An 18,934-nucleotide genomic window follows, 5' to 3' on the forward strand; every position below is an offset into this window, starting at 1 on the left:
AGCAGCACTTCTATATAAGGAGGTACTTTTCCCAATGAACTGGATGAGAACATAGTGGCTGAAAAATGCAGAGGATCCAAACATCTGAGGAAGGTTAGAGTATGCAACCTCCAAAGTAGCTCCCCTAAGAGTGTGTCTAGGATCCTATGAAATGCATCACAAGATAGAATGTTTAAAATGAGTACAATTTAAAGAAACATGGAAATAAACATTTCTCTCAATATTGAAGCAAATTCAAAATTTCATTCTTGATAAAAAACACACAGAGCATTATACATCCAAAAACCTTATCAGTTTACTTTTTTTTTTTTAAATCCAGAAAAGTCTCACATTCAAATGCAACAGAGGGGCCTTCAAAAGGTACAGGAACAGTATGGGCTAATTTCCATATAAAATGTAATTTTTACCCTTTCATTCAACTACTACTCATAGAAAGAGACAAATTAAAAAGCAGGGAGGATCATGTTGGTGTCATTGTTGGTAATAACTTGTGAAAAAGCTCAAAGGAATGAGAAAAGAAATGTAAATTCTTATGCCACACCGATGGTTACACCACAATCTCTTCTTACTTCACCAATTGCTGAACTGGATAACATTTCCCCAGAACAAGTTTTTTTAAATCTTTTAAAGAAGTTAACTCGTGTTGAAAAGCTGCATTCTGTGAATACTTATTTGTTAGAGCCAGTCAAGGAGATAATCAAGGGCAAGGAAGAAAGGAATTAGACTCAAACTTTGAAAACAAATCAGTAGTACACATGCTCCTCTGCTTCCAACTCCAGAACAGCCTCCTAACACTTTCTTTTCAGTTTCCCCTCAGCTCTCTAACACTCCTACCTGCAATTTTGGTTTTCAAAGGAAGAGGCAGCACAGAGCTCATCTACCAATCCAGACTTCTTCACGTAAAACTTTTGGCCTACAAATGCTACTTAATTAACTGATGATCTTCATTCTCTCTTCCTTTACAGTGCAATAAAAGTCTCTGATGACATTTTTCTCATTATCTTTTCAATTTTTTATAACTTGTACTTATTCCTTCATGGTTGTAAAGTTCTTTTCAGCAAAACTCAACCCCTTTGTAACTGCAAACTGATTTCTTCATTCTTTTTTATTCTAGTCCCTCTCCGTACCTACCTTCCCTTCTCCTAGTGCAGTACTACCTCAGAGCAACAACAGAAGCAGTAAGAACAAAAATTGAGTTTTTCCATTTCTCTCTCACCTTAAGGACTCAAACAGTCTCACACAATTTTACGTTTAATCTTTGCTAAATGGTGGAAAATATCCCATATAAAATTGAATTTTTTTGAAGTAATAAATGAATACATTATGGCCACCATCAATCCTTTATAATAGTCTAAAAGAGTGGTCTCTCAACTTCATTATTTACATAAACCTATCAGTGAAAACATTTTTAAAGTACCTGTCCAACTACATATTTATTTACTTATAAATTAATACATAATTAATATGAACCATTACAATTACATACATGTAACTGAAAATTTTAAAAGGGAGAGGTTTAAATATATAAGTTTATATGTATTTATTTACTTTAGAAGCTCTAGTATTTTTATCTTGCATTCCCAGGGAGTGTGTATAATTACACCGTGGTGACCAGTGATCTGAAAGGCTGAAAGAAGCCCAAAGAAAATACCTATCTAAACTTTCATCACACGGTTTAACCACTGAAAACAATTTTCCCCTATTAAAGTCTACTTTTCAAATTCTTGAAGCTCTCAACAAGGTAATTCTTAAAGCTGTCTATAATTCATTAACTGTTTTATTTATTTATTTATTTATTTTTGGCTGTGTTGGGTCTTCGTTGCAGTGCACAGGCTTTCTCTAGTTGCTGTGAGCAGGGGCTACTCTTGTTGCAGCATGCAGGCTTCTCATTGCAGTGGCTTCTCCTGTTGCAAAGCACTGGCTCTAGGCACGCAGGCTCCAGTAGTTGTGGCACGCAGGCTCCAGTAGTTGTGGCACATGGGCTTAGTTGCTCTGTGGCATGTGGGATCTTCCGAGACCAGGGATCAAACCCGTGTGCCCTGCACTCTACCCCAGGATTCTTAACCACTGCGCCATCAGGGAAGTCCTATCATTCATTAACTCCTGAATTAGAAGGCCAAAATATAATTGCATGAGGCAACTACATTACTTTAAAAAAAGTGAAAAGATTTGAGTCTAACCATAGCAAAAGTCGGTGCATTTTGTGTGTGTGTTTGCACATCTTTCTCTAATAGAAGAGAAGGAATAATTTTCACATGAGAAAGTTAATGTAAAAGATTCAGAGTAAAATGTAGTCAATGTCGTATTAATTTTAATCGTTTTATACACCATGTGGTTACATTACTTATTTTTATAACTGTATTCAAATGAATGCATCTTAAGGAACCATCATACAGCTTAAAGACTAAAAAATCAAGCATCTTTTTCTCTAACAGAAAAATGTAGAGATAGAAAAAATTGTATATCTCATTCTTCTTCCATTAAACAATTTAATAAAACAGTTACTAAGAAGCACTCTTCACAAGTGCAGACACTGCTCTAGGCCCTGTTCTTTAGAAAATCTGACAGAAAGGAACTTCAAGATCGAGGCCAAACATCCAAATATTTAAACATTGCGAGAATCTGCTCTACAACAGCAACACCAAGTGGCCATTTGTGCAACCTGTGTTCAAACACCTTCAGCAATAGGGATGAATGTATCTCAGAAGGCAGCCCAGTGCATTTTCTGATACATCTGATTATTTGAAATAAATAAATCGATCCAAACATGTTTAATGATAACCTTATCTACTGGCCCTGCTTTTATTCTCAAATTCTCAACACAGAACAAGCCTAGTCAGTCTTCTATTTAACAGCCCTTCAAATATTTTAAAGGGACTACTATAAACCTCAACTCTTCTCGTCAACCTAAATACACAATTTTTTTTTTTTTTTTTTTTTTTTTGCGGTACGCGGGCCTGTCACTGTTGTGGCCTCTCCCGCTGTGGAGCACAGGCTCCGGACGCACAGGCTCAGCGGCCATGGCTCACGGGCCCAGCCGCTCCGCGGCATGTGGGATCTTCCCGGACCGGGGCACGAACCCGTGTCCCCTCCATCGGCAGGCGGACTCTCAACCACTGCGCCACCAGGGAAGCCCAATACACAATTTTTAACTTAGCTATTTAATTAATCATGTATAGTAAAAAAAAAATTTCTCATAACAATTTCCAAGAAGGAATGTAAACATAAGAGTTTAATTCTTGAAGTTACAAAGGAGAATAATTTGCAAAATTACACAAAGTTTACCCCAGTTGTAAACTTTAAAGCAAAAATTTAAATTGTTTTGTTTTTTTTTTTGCGGTACGCGGGCCTGTCACTGTTGTGGCCTCTTCCGTTGCGGAGCACAGGCTCCGGACGCGCAGGCTCAGCGGCCATGGCTCACGGGCCCAGCCGCTTCGCGGCATGTGGGATCTTCCCAGACTGGGACACGAACCCGTGTCCCCTGCATCGGCAGGCGGACTCTCAACCACTGCGCCACCAGGGAAGCCCTAAATTGTTTTAATATTACTAAATGTCTTAACTTTATTTATTTATAGATAAATATATAGAAGAGAATTCATTAAGATTAGCAAAGATTTGTTTGATATTTTAAAAGTATTTTCTATGCATTAAATACCTTTGACAAACAGCAGTTTCATTTTTTTCTTAACTGTAGCACAAATGACTAATTTAGAAAATTTATATAAACCATTCTTATACAACTACCCTCCTGCTAAAAATGAATGACTTAGGACACTAATCCTAATCCTATTTTACTACAGGACCAATCAATCAACTAGTAGATTATATTTACATTTAAATAATGTTTGCACAGTGAAGGTGAAAGTTAGTGTACAATCTGATACCTTCAGCACAGCCAGTTTCATAAATAAATTTCCTATCGATAAGATAAATAATACCAGTACTAGACAAAGAAATGCCATTTTCAATTTACCTAATTCATAGTCACTGTTTCTCAGTATTATTTTAGAAACTGAAAAAACTGAAAATATAATTTAAATAACTTGTCAATATCATATACCATTAATAGGGCATATAAGATTTATTTTATCCTGAAAGAACAAAGGGAAAATTCAATGCTGCTTTATATTTTGGTCTACTGAGCAAAGGGTTACTTTAGTGCTAAGTAAGCTTCAATTATTTTTCTTAAATGGTCAAGTCATTAAATAAAATGACAACGCATTCACAAGGAGAATTATGCTGTTTTTATTGAGCTAATAACTGTGAGCAAAAATAGAAAGTTACAGATAATATTAAATCAATTTTGAAAGTTCTGCATATTAAAGACAGACAATATTAGTTCATTTAAAATGAAGGCAAGGGCTTCCCTGGTAGCGCAGTGGCTGAGAGTCCGCCTGCCAATGCAGGGGACACGGGTTCGTGCCCCGGTCCGGGAAGATCCCACATGCCGTGGAGCGGCTGGGCCCGTAAGCCATGGCCGCTGAGCCTGCGCATCCGGAGCCTGTGCTCCGCAACGGCAGAGGCCACAACAGTGAGAGGCCCGCGTACCGCAAAAAAATAATAATAATAAAAATAAATAAAGGCAATAATCTTTACTGAGCCTGTCAGGATTTGTTTCCTGGGGTACCTCACCTTCTTGGTTAACTCCAAGCAAGTTAGTTACTATCTGGTTCAGATTTCAGCTATACTAATATTTGTCTGTAAAAAGTTCCATATAATTGAATCTTCTAAATAACTTACATTTATCCCATTATGCAACAAAATTTAAAATTTTAACCATTTCATAGGCATTTTTCTAAAAGACTTCACTTATTTCCCTGCTTTCTAAAAAGACCTGAAATTTAATTTAACCATTTTCTACAAATTTCGTTACAGTATAAACATGAACTGTCCTGCAAAATGGTAACTGCTGTGCTTGGATCTCCTGTTTCCTCTCCTCTGCTTGCTGTCACTTACTGATGACAGTGTGTTCTTGATGTTTCTGATGCTGAGGTGAGAACCCAAGAGTGTCTATAAAGGCTCCTGAGCATAAAAAACTAGGCTTTGTGATATCTGGTTACTGAGTTATTTTTCTCTCCTTCTTCACCTCCATCGCTAATTTTCCAATTACTGAAGTTACCATAAAAAATATATATATATCACAGCAAAACAGGCTGTTAGCACCAGGAAGGGAATTCTGAAGAGAGGTCCAGGTACCTGAACACAGGAGCAGAAAAACCCCTTCTCTTAGAGGGCAGCACTGGCTAATGTGCACAATGAGGTCTCCATTCCTTTTTCCCTGGGAAATGGAATCAACCTGCCCATTCTAGACCTTTCTATCCTTTATATGGCATTCTTTTTTTAAATTTATTTTTCAGGATTTTTTTTAACATCTTTATTGGAGTATAATTGCTTTACAATGTTGTGTTAGTTTCTGCTGCAAAACAAAGTGAATCAGCTGTACGTATACATACATATACGGTATTCTTCTCTCCACAGATAATAGCAGTGCTGTCAAATTACACATGGGGCATAAGAGTTAAATGACCATGACTACATTATATGGAAACGATGTGTGCTTGGCATGTATTGATACACGACAAACAAATGTAAATAAAACTATGAATCTGACTTTCTGTCCATGGGGGTGCTGAGAAGGATAAGGGCACAAAGATGTAATTTTGTCTGGCACTAGAATTCTCAAAATCATCAGAAATATTTATAAACACCAGAGAACGTAAGTTAGAACTACAGAAAATCTAGATTTTTTTCTCACTACACATAAACTGAAGGAATCACAAAATTAATTAATCAACATTTTCCCTTTTTCTTTTTTTTTAAATACATATTTTGTTTTTTTGTTTTAAATTTATTTATTTTATTTATTTATTTTTGGATGCATTGAGTCTTCGTTGCTGCACACGGGCCTTCTCTCGTTGCGGTGAGCAGGGGCTACTCTTCTTTGCCGTGTGCAGGCTTCTCATTATGGTGGCTTCTCTTGTTGCAGAGCACGGGCTCTAGGCACAGTGGGCTTCAGTAGTTGTGGCACAAGGGCTCAGTAGTTGTGGCCTGTGGGCTCTAGAGAGCAGGCTCAGTAGTTGCAGTGCACCGGCTTAGTGGCTCGGCAGCATGTGGGATCTTCCGGGACCAGGGATCGAACCCGTGTCCCCTGCACTGGCAGGTGGATTCTTAACTACTGTGCCACCAGGGAAGTCCCTCCCTTTCTTAATTAAGCATTAGTAGTACAGGCCAAGGCTTAAAAAAAGAAATTCTGCCTAAGTAAACTGATGATCTGTTTCTCTCTACCAAATAAGTTCTTATGATTCAAGTTTTAGAGAAACTATTCTAAGCCATCAAAGACTAGTTGCCTACAAAATAACCAACATAACCGTCTTGGCTGCAACAGATTCTCACTGCTCTGAAGTAATTTTTATCAGAAAAATGGAAAAATGTGAGGTAATCTTTGACTAACTAGTAAAAATTTATTTTTACATTCAGTTTTCCCTACTAGGCATGAGAAAAAAACAACAACAAAAAAAGACATCTAAAAGATTAGCCCTATTCATCTACCTGGCTTGAATAAATAACAACTACCATTTTACTTCTGTTAGCTGGTAATGTCAAAAATTACTGATTTATAGAAAATAATATATGAGGAAGAAAGTAAACAAGGATAAAATATCTAGCAAAAAAAAAAGACAGAAAAAAGCTACTCTATAAAACTTTTTTCCCCATATACAACCCAAAGATATCCAGTTAACATAGCTACAGTATCTTGGAGGTGAGAATATATAATAGATTACTGAATTAAAACTATTCAAAAATGACACCTTTCTGTTGGCATCTGTAACCATACAGCACTAAGACAGAACCACTCCAATGGCTAAAGGAGTCATGAAATAAAGGATGTATATCTTACTCTTGATCTTAGACTAAATAAACTATTTTGTTTCCCTATCTATAAAATGGGAGCAAACTGGAAGACTGTGAAAATTTATTATTGGTAAAATGCTTATAATTTTCAGGTAAAATGTTACAGAAAAAGTTAAGTACGTGATCCATACCTTGTTTTAATTCCAAACCTTCAGGTTGCTTGTTCTCTCTTAGGGATGAGGTAGAATCTATACAGATGTCTTGTCTGAGGAATGAAAATAAATAAAAACAATCTTTTAAACATTATTCAATGAAATAATATTTACTGCTGAGGTTCCTAGAATTAAGTTATACACTTGAGAAGACAGTGAATTCTTCTCAGCCCCCAGGGTACCATTCGGTACATTCTGGAAACTCAGAAACATGTATACAAGTGTCAGAAGCAGCGGCTATAAACTACCACCAATTTAAGTAGTGTGCTTTGTAAAATCAAGGAACAAACCTGGAATGAATACCGAGGTTAATTTTCTCTCCCTTCCAATACTCTGCAGGGTAGCTGATGGGAGAAGTCATAACTCACAGAAGAATCTAGTAATTTTTCAAGTTCAACTGTTAAATTTAATGGGCACTCTGGCATTCAAATTATTTTTGTTTGTTTGTTTTTGCTGTACGCGGGCCTCTCACTGTTGTGGCCTCTCCCATCGCGGAGCACAGGTTCCGGACGCACAGGCTCAGCGGCCATGGCTCACGGGCCCAGCTGCTCCGCAGCATGTGGGATCCTCCCGAACTGGGGCACGAACCCGTGTCCCCTGCATCGGCAGGTGGACTCTCAACCACTGCGCCACCAGGGAAGCCTCAAATTATTTTATATTCATCTAATTTCATACCTCAAATGCTTTGGTGTCTACAGGATGTGGAAAATACATATCTTATTTGTAATATACATATGTAATCAAAGTAAATGGATTATGTATAAGATCATGCCATAAAAAAAGTTCTTGATTCACTATTTCTGCAAAAGAGCTATAAACTAAACTAATACTCTTTCTTAGAGAGCATTATACCATTATAATATTGATGTTACAAATACTTTACAGCAAAAGTCAAGACATTAATTATTGTAAATATTCAAAATAACTATTTTCTTTAAAATACGTATCTATTACCTTCTGAGAATTTTTATACACACCCTAAGACTAACATACTAGAAATATCTAGGAAATTTGCGTATTCACAAAACTTTTTATATCCACTTAATAACAAATCCCTCAAATAACTAAAGGATAAAGACTTGTGATTATTTCTTTGAGAAGTTTACAATTTTCTTTCCAGTCAACACATTTGGCACTTATAAGTTTGTTCTGTATTAAAACTTTACTAATACAGTACAAACTCAAATAGAAACTATGAAAATATTTAACTTGGTACTATGACATCTTAGAGATTTATAATTGAGATAGCTCCATTTTTTATCCTTCTTTCTGTCTAATGTCGCCTACTCAGATTTTATTCTTTCACCAGAATGACTAGCAGATCCCAAGGAGGATATCAACAACACACCCTGGCAATCTAGGGGCAGATTAAATGCCAATATACCACATTAAAAGCTTTGCAAAGGGGACTTCCCTGGTGGCACAGTGGTTAAGAATCTGCCTATCAATGCAGGGGACAAGGGTTCAATCACTGGTCCAGGAAGATCCCACATGCCACGGAGCAACTAAGCCAGTGCACCACAACTACTGAGCCTGCGCTCTAGAGTCCACGAGCCACAACTACTGAAGCCTGCATGCCTAGAGCCCATGGCAAGAGAAGCCACTGCAACGAAGAGTAGCCCCTGCTCGCCACCACTAAAGAAAGCCCAAGCACAGCAATGACGACCCAATGAAGCCAAAAGAAAAGAAAAAAAAAAAAAGCTCTGCAAAGAATAAAGTTAAAATATGTCACCTCAAGCCTTACGTCAAATTAGACTTTACCTACTGGGAACATTAATCTATTTCTAAGTATATTCCTTTAGAGAAAATGTTTGTTTGCTCTAATACCTGAACGGCACTTATTTCTCTTCTAAACACGTACACCTAACTTTTTCAAAAAATGACTTGAACAAAAACATAATGTAACATCACCATTAAAAGGACCATGGGCATATGCAATACCTAATAAAGACACAACATCACTCACGCAACATTATAGCTGAGAATGTATAATCTATATCATGAGGAATCATGAGACAAACCGCAAGCGGAAATGAGTAATGTTCTATTAAAAAGAGGGAGGGGAGTTCAAGTCAATGTTATAAAAGACAAAGAAAGGCTGTGGAAATATTCCAGGTTAAAGGAAGCTAAAGAGTCATGACAATTAAATGTTATAACTGACTTGAGACTGCTCAACTGGAGGGGAAAACATTATAAAGGATATTACTGAATCAAGTGACAAACTAAAATACTGATGGCAGATTGCATAAAAGTATCAATGTTAAATTTACTAAAGCTGAATTTACTGAAGTTAACAATGTATTGCGGTTATATGAAAAAGAATATCACTATTTTAGGAAAAATACAATGTAGTATTTAGAGGTAAAGTGTCATGATGTATATAACTTAGCCTCAAATGTTTCAGAAGAAAATATACAAGTATATAAAGAGAAGGTGTGCAAATGGGACTAAATGTTAATAATAGGTAAATCCAGGTAAAGGATATATGTATGTTTCTTGTACTATTCTTATTCCTGCAACATTTTAATAATTCTGAAATTATTTCCAAATAAAAATTTTAAATTAATAATAATGTAGTGAAATGCATAATTTTATGCATTATTTGATTTTCTCTGTGAAAGCTCCTTGAATCCCCTTCAAATAAAACTTGACCCCTCTATAAAGACTATCTGCTGTCATAAACAAATTTTTTTATTGCCCAAAGTGAATGTTTATAATGTTCTGTTTTCTCTTACGTTGGATTTGATCAGGCTGTTGAAGAAAATCACCAAAAAGAACTTCAGACAGTAGAGGTAGTACACCACCTTGTGGCTGAAAAGTGAAAAGCTAGATGCTTTTACATCAGTATCATCTGAAGCTGAAAAAATGTTCCAGAAAATAGTTTGGAATTTTAATTTTTCCAAGACATAGATTTGCAACTAAAATTATCATACACATTCAGAGTTCCGTAATGCAATTTAAAGATTTTCACTAAAGAGCATAAAAGGCAAGATGGAAACAAAAAAGGAAATGTCTTAAAGTGTAAGAAAATTATGTCTCCTCCAACATAATAAAACATACTAAGTGTCAGAGTTAGGAAAACTAAAAGAATTCCAATTTATAGTTAAATTACATTTAAATATTTCTATCAAACGCTTTAAAACCATATAAGAATTTTATAACAACTGGAGAGAAGAGGTGAAGAGAAAAAGGGGGGAGGGAAGGAACACACTAAAAATCTGGCTTGGGTTAAGAATCTTGCAATGTTTTTTGTAGTCTTTTCCATTAAGAAAAAAAAAAAGACAGTTTTTATTTCCCCAATTCTCTTCTCCCATCTGCAATGCTCCTTAAAGCACCTTAATTTACAATCTTGGCCTTGAATTATAAAAGAGCCCTATATCTATCCTTGGGATTTAAGTTCTCAAACCAATATCAGTCCAACTTAGTTTCTTTTACTCCAAATACGGTTCTATGAGTGATACTTTCTTATAACTCCAATGAACTTGTTTTTTAAAATCAGAGTAATACACTGGGGAGATCTGTAGGACTTAATCAAGAACAACCACACATGTGAATTGCTAAGGTTTAAAATATATTGCTAAACAGAAAAAAAAAAATCAATTTCTTGTCTAAAAGAAAAATACTGGGAAGAGACCTCAACAGAAGGATAAAGAGAGAACCAAACCAGAAGGATTCCTCCCACTTTGGAAAAAGTCAGCTAACAAAGAATCAGGCAAACTGGCCTAACGACAGATATACCCTTGGTTCTCTCCACTATCCTGGGAGTAAAACTAGAGGCTGAATGATGCCAGCTTATCATGTTATGAGCTTTCTACTATTAAAAATAAGAGACAGGCAAAGAAACTAGAGTAGCCAAAACAATTGTGAAAAAGAATAACCAAGTTTAAGGATGGACACTATCACATTTCAAGAGTAAAAAGCTACAGTAACCAAGATAGTAATGGTATCAGAGAAAGGATAAACATCTGGATTAATAAAACAGAATAGAGTACAGAAACAGATCTAACACATATATGGTCAATAGTTTAAAACAACAACATAAATGTGTATCACAGTTCTGTAGGTCAGAAGTCTAGGAGGGGTCTCACTGGACTAAAATCAAAGTGTCCACAGGCTGCACTCTTTTCTGGAGACTCTAGGGGAGAATTCATTTCCTGCTCATTTGGATTGTTGGCATAAATTTGTTCCCTGAGATGGTAAGGCCAAAATCCCTGTTGCCTTGCTGCTTACCCAGCTTCCAGTCAAGGTCTTCTCATGTCACATCTCTCTGACCTACTCTTCTTCTGTCTTCCTCTTCCACTTTTAATAACTCAGTGTGATGAGACTGGGATAACCTGGATAATCCAGGATAATCTCCCCATCTCAAAGTCCTTAACCTTAACCAAATCTGCAAAGTCCCTTTTCTCAATATATAAAGTAACACATTCTTAAGTTCTGGAGATTAGAGAGTCATTTTTCTGCCTACTATATTACCTGAACTGGAGAATGGATAAGCAAACTGTTGTTCACCCATGCAATGGAGTATCAACTACTCAGCAAGGAAAAGGAAGGAACTACTTATATACACAGCAACATAAGTGAATCTCAAATGCATTATGCTAAGTGAAAGAAGCCTATATACTGTATTTATCTATATGACATTCTGGAAAAAGAAAAAGTGTGAGGACATAAATCAGGTTGTCAAGGGTTGGACACAGGAGAGGGAGTGGACTACAAAGAGCCATGGGGGAAATTCTGGGTATGATGGAACGGGTCTATATTGTGGCTGTGATGGTAGATAAATTTGTCCAAATCTGCATAACTATATAATAAAAAAAAAAACCAAAACTAAATTGCACTTTTATCTAAATTACACTTTTAATATTTTTGTATCTAAATTACACTGTTAATATTTTTTGAGTTGGGGTACCACAAAGCCTTAGAACAAGTTCAGAAAACTGAAATCACCTAGTGCTCAGATGTAACCCTCAAACACTATGGAATGGAGCAAAACAATCTTTCTCAAAGGGCCTTTCCAAACAGCAAATAAATTCACATCTCTAGTGTTTCCTCAGCAAGCTCATTCCTCAAGATAGCAAAATTTAACCCTTGTTTCCATTTCCTTTCCCCAAATAACATAATTCCAAAAATCAGTTACCATACTCCAGTTTCTCTGATCCATGATTCTCTAAGAATTCATTCTATAAATTGCCCCCCACAACTCCAAGTTTTTGTAAATAAGTCAATTCTCTAAATGGGGGCTCTAATCTATATAAAAGTGACTAAAAGGAATCACAGAGGTTCTCCTCTTTGTTCTATCCCTATATTCCTGCTTTCAAGCCTTTTCCAGTTTTAAAAATTGTATGAGATCACTTATAAGTGCTTTATTTAAAGGTGCACAAGTAGGATGTGTAGATATCCTACTACTTTGAATGTGGCGTCCTATCTAAGCATTAAGTCGCAATACTGTCAATGATTAGTAGTACTTTCTGTGAAGGTTTTCTGAAAAACGTATTCTGTTATTTCTGATAAAGTTATTATATAGAATAGTCTGCCTAAGTATTACAGCTAATTTAGAAGGACACAAGAACATAAGTGCCAAAAAGCACACAGTCAAGCCCTTTATAATACATATACTATGTCTAAAAGAATTTAGCATACAGAAGTAATGGCAATTTAACAAATTGATCTCATTTGTGAAAAAAATCCTTTTATGCTTTAAAATATGTATACAATAGTTTTCTCTGAATTTAAACTATGTTTGTAATAAATGAAAAAGTTAGACACTTGTAAGCAATAAATTTTTAAAAAGCAGTAACAGTAAAGAATAATAATTTTAAAAATCACAATGAATTCTTTTGCTTTGTTTAGGCTTTCATAAAAGGAATATAGGGAAGGGAATCCCCAATACTCATCAATGTAAAGTGGAATTTTAAGAACAGTGATTGTGTGACTCAAAGTAAAAATTCGGTGATTCATAGTAAAAATTCTAGAGCAAATACAGCAACATTTTTTTCAATACATTTCAACAACTACTATTCTAAGCACTTTACAATCTTCTCCCATTTAATCATCATCACAATCCTATGAGTAGGTACTGATATTACCCCTATTCTCCAAACAAGGAAATTGAGGCCCAGAGAGGTTAACTAACTTGCCAAAGGTCAGAGAGATAGTAAGCTGTGGAATTCTGCTGCTAAAAGTGCAGGCAGTTTAACTCTAGAACCTTCATTCTTTACATTTATGCAGACTTTCTCCTACTTAAAGAAATAGTTCTCCAAGCGGTAATATTAAAAATTATACGTAGCCATCATCTATGTCTCAAAGTATCAGGTCAGTTTTCATTCAAAATTTGACCCCAAGACCTAATAGGAAAATACTTCTTTCTATTGGAAAAACTAAGATATGCTATTAAATCATCAAGACAGAATTATTATTTTACAGTGGAAAATTTCAATGAAAAGACAGACATGAGCAAATACAACTGGTAACCAAAACAAATTCCAAATGAATCAAAGATTTAAACATTTAAAAAAACCATAAAGTACTAAGAGAAAGTATGAAAAATACTTTTTATAATTTCAGAATAGAGAAGGACTTTTGTAAATATAAAACCCAGAAACCATAAAAAATTGATAAAATCAGACTACATAAACATGAAATATTTATGCATGTGCAAAAGAACAATAAAAGCCATAAAGTAAAAAAAAAAAAGCAACAAGCAAAAAGAAAAAAAATTGCAACCCACATCACAAACAACGGATTAAAAAGACCAGAGGGGACTTCCCTGGTGGCGCAGTGGTTAAGAATCCTCCGGCCAATGCAGGGGACATGGATTCAATCCCTGGTCCAGGAAGATCCCACATGCAGTGGAGCAGCTAAGCCCATGTGCCACAACTACTGAGCCTGCCCTCTAGAGCCCGCAAGCCACAACCACTGAGCCCGCATACCGCAACTACTGAGCCTGCATGCTACAACTACTGAAACCTGTGCGCCTAGAGCCCATGCTCTGCAACAAGAGAAGCCACAGCAAAGAGAAGCCTGTGCACCGCAATGAAGAGTAGCCTCTACTCACCGCAACTAGAGAAAGCTCGTGCACCCCAACAAAGACCCAATGCGCCCCAAACAAATAATAATAAAATAAATTAATTAAAAAAAAAGACCACAGCCCTCTACCTACATACACACACAAGGTAAACAAAAATGACAAAGCTCACAGAAAAAGGAAATTCAAATAGCTTTGTAATATATGGAAAAACAGTCAATTTCACTCAGAGAATATAAATTAAAATTCCAATGAGATATTCTTTTTTACCTATCAGATGAACAAAGATCAAAATGTTAGATAACATTATATTAGCTAAAGTATATGAAAACATGTATTCCACATTTTGGGGGAGGGGTATAAATTGGTTTAAACTCTGAAAGTCAATTAGGCAGTATCTATTAAAATTTCAAATGCGCAAACATCTGATCCAACAATTAACTTATAGGGCTTTATATAATCACAGAAGAACAAGATGACTTACATACAGAGATACTCATATCATATGCAGTAACAGAAGACAGTAAACACTTAAATGTCCAGAAGAACAAGATTACTTATATACAGAGATACTCATCATATACAGTAACAGAAGACAGTAAACACTTAAATGTCTATAGATAGACTTTTGCTATATTCAACAATGGAATAGTATACAGGTGTGTGTGTGTGTGTGTGTGTGTGTGTGTGTGTGTGTGTATGAAGCCTTATATGCACTAGGTAGAACAAAATCCAAAAAAGTCATACTATTAAATGGAAAAAATTAAACAAAAAAGGGTATGGAACAGTTTGCACAGTATGCTACCATCTGCGTGACAAGAAAAACTATACATACACTTATACATTTGTAAATGTATACAATTTCTCTGGGAGGATACACAAGAAACTGGTTTACTGTGGTTGCCTACAAGAAGGGATTCAGAATGGGGAACAGAAAAAAGAGTGAGACTTATTTTCACTATATACTTTAAAAAACTTTATACTATGCTCATACATTTACCATTCAAATAAATAAGCTGTTAAATAACACACACAAGATACATGGCTATGTGGGAAAATGTCCTCATTTACTGAAAATTCAAACATAAATATGTAGAATCAACTTACAGTACTTCAAGAAAATAGATAAAATAAATATGGAAAACTGTAATAATTGTTAGGCCTAGGCAATAGTTATTTGGGGGTTTCATTATACTGTTCTCTCTACTTTTCTATACACTTGACAATTTTCGTAATAAAAAAATAAACACAAGAACAACCTAATACAGTGAAGTCCCTTTTGTCTAACTCAGACAAGATGGTATCACTTAACTGAAAAAAAATATTTTATTAACACAGGGAAACACTTTTAAAAGTCACATATAGGAGGAGCTTCAAGATGGCGGAAGACTAAGACGCAGAGATCACCCTCCTCCCCACAAATACAAGGTAAATACATCTACATGTGGAACAACTTCTACAGAACACCTACTGCACACTGGCAGAAGACCTCAGACCTCCCAAAAGGCAAGAAACTCCCCACGTACCTGGGTAGGGCAAAAGGAAAAAGAAAAAACAGACAAAAGAATAGGGACGGGACCTGCACCAGCAGGAGGGAGCTGTGAAGGAGGAAAGGTTTCTACACACTAGAAAGGCCCTTCATGGGTGGAGACTGCGGGTGGCGGAGGGGGGAAGCTTCCGAGCCACGGAGGAGAGCGCAGCAACAGGGGTGCGGGGGGCAAAGCGGGGAGATTCCCGTACAGAGGATGCACTCACCATCCTGAGAGGCTTGTCTGCTCACCCGCCGGGGCGGGCGGGGCTGGGAGCTGAGGCTCGCGCTTGGAGAGCAGGGAGAGGACTGGGGTTGGAGGCGTGAACACAGCCTGAAGGGGGCCAATGCGCCACAGCTAGCGGGGAGGGAGTCCGGGAAAAGTCTGGAGCTGCTGAAGAGGCAAGAGACTTTTTCTGGCCTCTTTGTTTCCTGGTGCACAAGGAGAGGGGATTAAGAGCACCCCTTAAAGGAGCTCCAGAGACGGGCGCGAGCCGCAGCTATCAGCGCGGACCCCAGAGACGGGCATGGGACTCTAAGACTGCTGCTGCCGCCACCAAGAAGTGAGTGTGCAAGCAGAGGTTACTCTCCAGACCTCCCCTCCTGGGAGCCTGTGCAGCCCGCCACTGCCATGGTCCTGGGATCCAGAGACAACTTCCCCCGGGAGAACACACGGTGTGCCTCAGGCTGGTGCAATGTCACGACGGCCTCTGCTGCTGCAGGCTCGCCTTGCATCCGTACCCCTCCCTCCCCCAGGCCTGAATGAGCCAGAGCTGCCAAATAAGCTGCTCCTTTAACCCAGTCCTGTGTGAGCAAAGAACAGATGCCCTCAGGCGACCTACATGCAGAGGCGGGGCCAAATTCAAAGCTGAGCGCCGGGAACTGTGAAAACAAAGAAGGGAAAGGGAAATTTCTCCCAGCAACCTCAGGAGCAGAGGATTAAATCTCCACAATCAACTTGATGTACCCTGAATCTGTGGAATACCTGAATAGACAACAAATCATCCCAAATTGAGGAGGTGGACTTTGGGAGCAAAGATATATATATATTTTTTTTTTTTCCCTTTTTCTCCTTTTGTGAGTGTGTGTGCTTCTGTGTGTGATTTTGTCTGTATAGCTTTGCTTTTACCATTTGTCCTAGGGTTCTGTCTTTTTTTTGTGTGTGTTTGCCTTTTGTAACTTTGTAAAAAATTTTTTTAATAATTATTTTTTATTTTAATTACTTTATTTTACTTTATTTTTTAAATTCTATCTTTTCTTTCTATTTTTTCTCCCTTTTATTCTGAGCTGTGAGGATGAAAGGCCTTGGTGCTCCAGCCAGGCGTCAGGGCTGTGCCTCTGAGGTGGGAGACCCAAGTTCAGGACACTAGTGTGTGTTTGCCTTTTGTAACTTTGTAAAAAATTTTTTTAATAATTATTTTTTATTTTAATTACTTTATTTTACTTTATTTTTTAAATTCTATCTTTTCTTTCTATTTTTTCTCCCTTTTATTCTGAGCTGTGAGGATGAAAGGCCTTGGTGCTCCAGCCAGGCGTCAGGGCTGTGCCTCTGAGGTGGGAGACCCAAGTTCAGGACACTTGTCCACAAGAGACCTCCCAGCCACATGTAATATCAAATGGCGAAAATCTCCCAGAGATCTCCATCTCTACGCCAAGACTCAGCTTCACTCAACGACCAGCACGCTACAGTGCTGGACACCCTATGCGAAACAACAAGCAAGACAGGAACACAACCCCATCCATTAGCAGAGGGGTTGCCTAAAATCATAAGGTCACAGACACCCCAAAACACACCACTAGACGTGGACCTGCCCACCAGAAAGACAAGATCCAGCTTCATCAACCAGGACACAGGCGCTAGTCCCCTCCACCAGAAAGCCTACACAACCCACTGAACCAACCTTAGCCACTTGGGACAGACACCAAAAACAATGGGAACTACAAACCTGCAGCCTGCAAAAAGGAGACCCCAAACACAGTAACTTAAGCAAAATGAAGACAGAAAAACACACAGCAGATGAAGGAGCAAGATAAAAACCCACCAGACATAACAAATGAAGAGGAAACAGGCAGTCTACCTGAAAAAGAATTCAGAATGATAGTAAAGATGATCAAAAATCTTGGAAATAGAAAAGAGAAAATACAAGAAACGTTTAACAAGGACCTAGAAGAACTAAAGAGCAAACAAACAATGATGAATAACACAATAAATGAAATTAAAAATTATCTAGAAATGATCAATAGCAGAATAACTGAGGCAGAAGAACGGATAAGTGACCTAGAAGATAAAATAGTGAAATAACTACTGCAGAGCAGAATAAAGAAAAAGGAATGAAAAGAATTGAGGACAGTCTCAGAGACCTCTGGGACAATATTAAACGCACCAACATGTGACTTACAGGGGTCCCAATAGAAGAAGACAAAAAGAAAGGGACTGAGAAAATATTTGAAGAGATTATAGTTGAAAACTTCCCTAATATGGGAAAGGAAATAGTTAATCAAGTCCAGGAAGCACAGAGGGTCCCATACAGGAAAAATCCAAGGAGAAACACGCCAAGACACATATTAATCAAACTATCACAAATTAAATACAAAGAAAACATATTAAAAGCAGCAAGGGAAAAACAACAAATAACATACAAGGGACTCCCCATAAGGTTAACAGCTGATCTTTCAGCAGAAACTCTGCAAGCCAGAAGGGAGTGGCAGGACATATTTAAAGTAATGAAAGGGAAAAACCTACAACCAAGATTACTCTACCCAGCAAGGATCTCATTCAGATTTGATGGAGGAATTAAAACCTTTAGAGACAAGCAAAAGCTAAGAGAATTCAGCACCACCAAACCAGTTTGACAACAAATGCTAAAGGAACTTCTCTAGGCAGGAAACACAAGAGAAGGAAAAGATCTACAATAACAAACCAAAAACAATTAAGAAAATGGTAATAGGAACAAACATATCGATAATTACCTTGAGTGTAAATGGATTAAATGCTCCAACCAAAAGACACAGACTGGCTGAATGGATATAAAAATAAGACCAGTATATATGCTGTCTACAAGAGACCCACTTCAGACCTAGGGACACATACAGACTGAAAGTGAGGGGATGGAAAAAGATATTCCATGCAAATGGAAATCAAAAGAAAGCTGGAGTAGCAATTCTCATATCAGACAAAATAGACTTTAAAATAAGGACTATTAAAAGGGACAAAGAAGGACACTACATAATGATCAAGGGATCGATCCAAGAAGAAGATATTACAATTGTAAATATTTATGCACCCAACATAGGAGCACCTCAATACATAAGGCAAAT

At 37.2% G+C, this 18,934-nt stretch overlaps 1 protein-coding gene across 2 annotated transcripts in view; it reads right to left on the bottom strand.

The window, feature by feature from the left end:
* The window catches only part of CAAP1 (caspase activity and apoptosis inhibitor 1), a 50,924-nt gene that overhangs the window by 12,316 nt on the left and 19,674 nt on the right, over positions 1–18,934 (bottom strand). For both annotated transcript variants that reach the window (XM_024754632.1, XM_024754624.1), the window contains exon 5: positions 7,044–7,117. In XM_024754632.1, coding sequence (XP_024610400.1) covers positions 7,044–7,117 — 74 coding nt within the window. The remainder of the gene's footprint in view (positions 1–7,043; positions 7,118–18,934) is intronic.

Source organism: Neophocaena asiaeorientalis, unplaced genomic scaffold (genome assembly GCF_003031525.2).
Source record: "Neophocaena asiaeorientalis asiaeorientalis breed wild unplaced genomic scaffold, Neophocaena_asiaeorientalis_V1.1 scaffold379, whole genome shotgun sequence".
Lineage (NCBI taxonomy): Eukaryota > Metazoa > Chordata > Mammalia > Artiodactyla > Phocoenidae > Neophocaena > Neophocaena asiaeorientalis.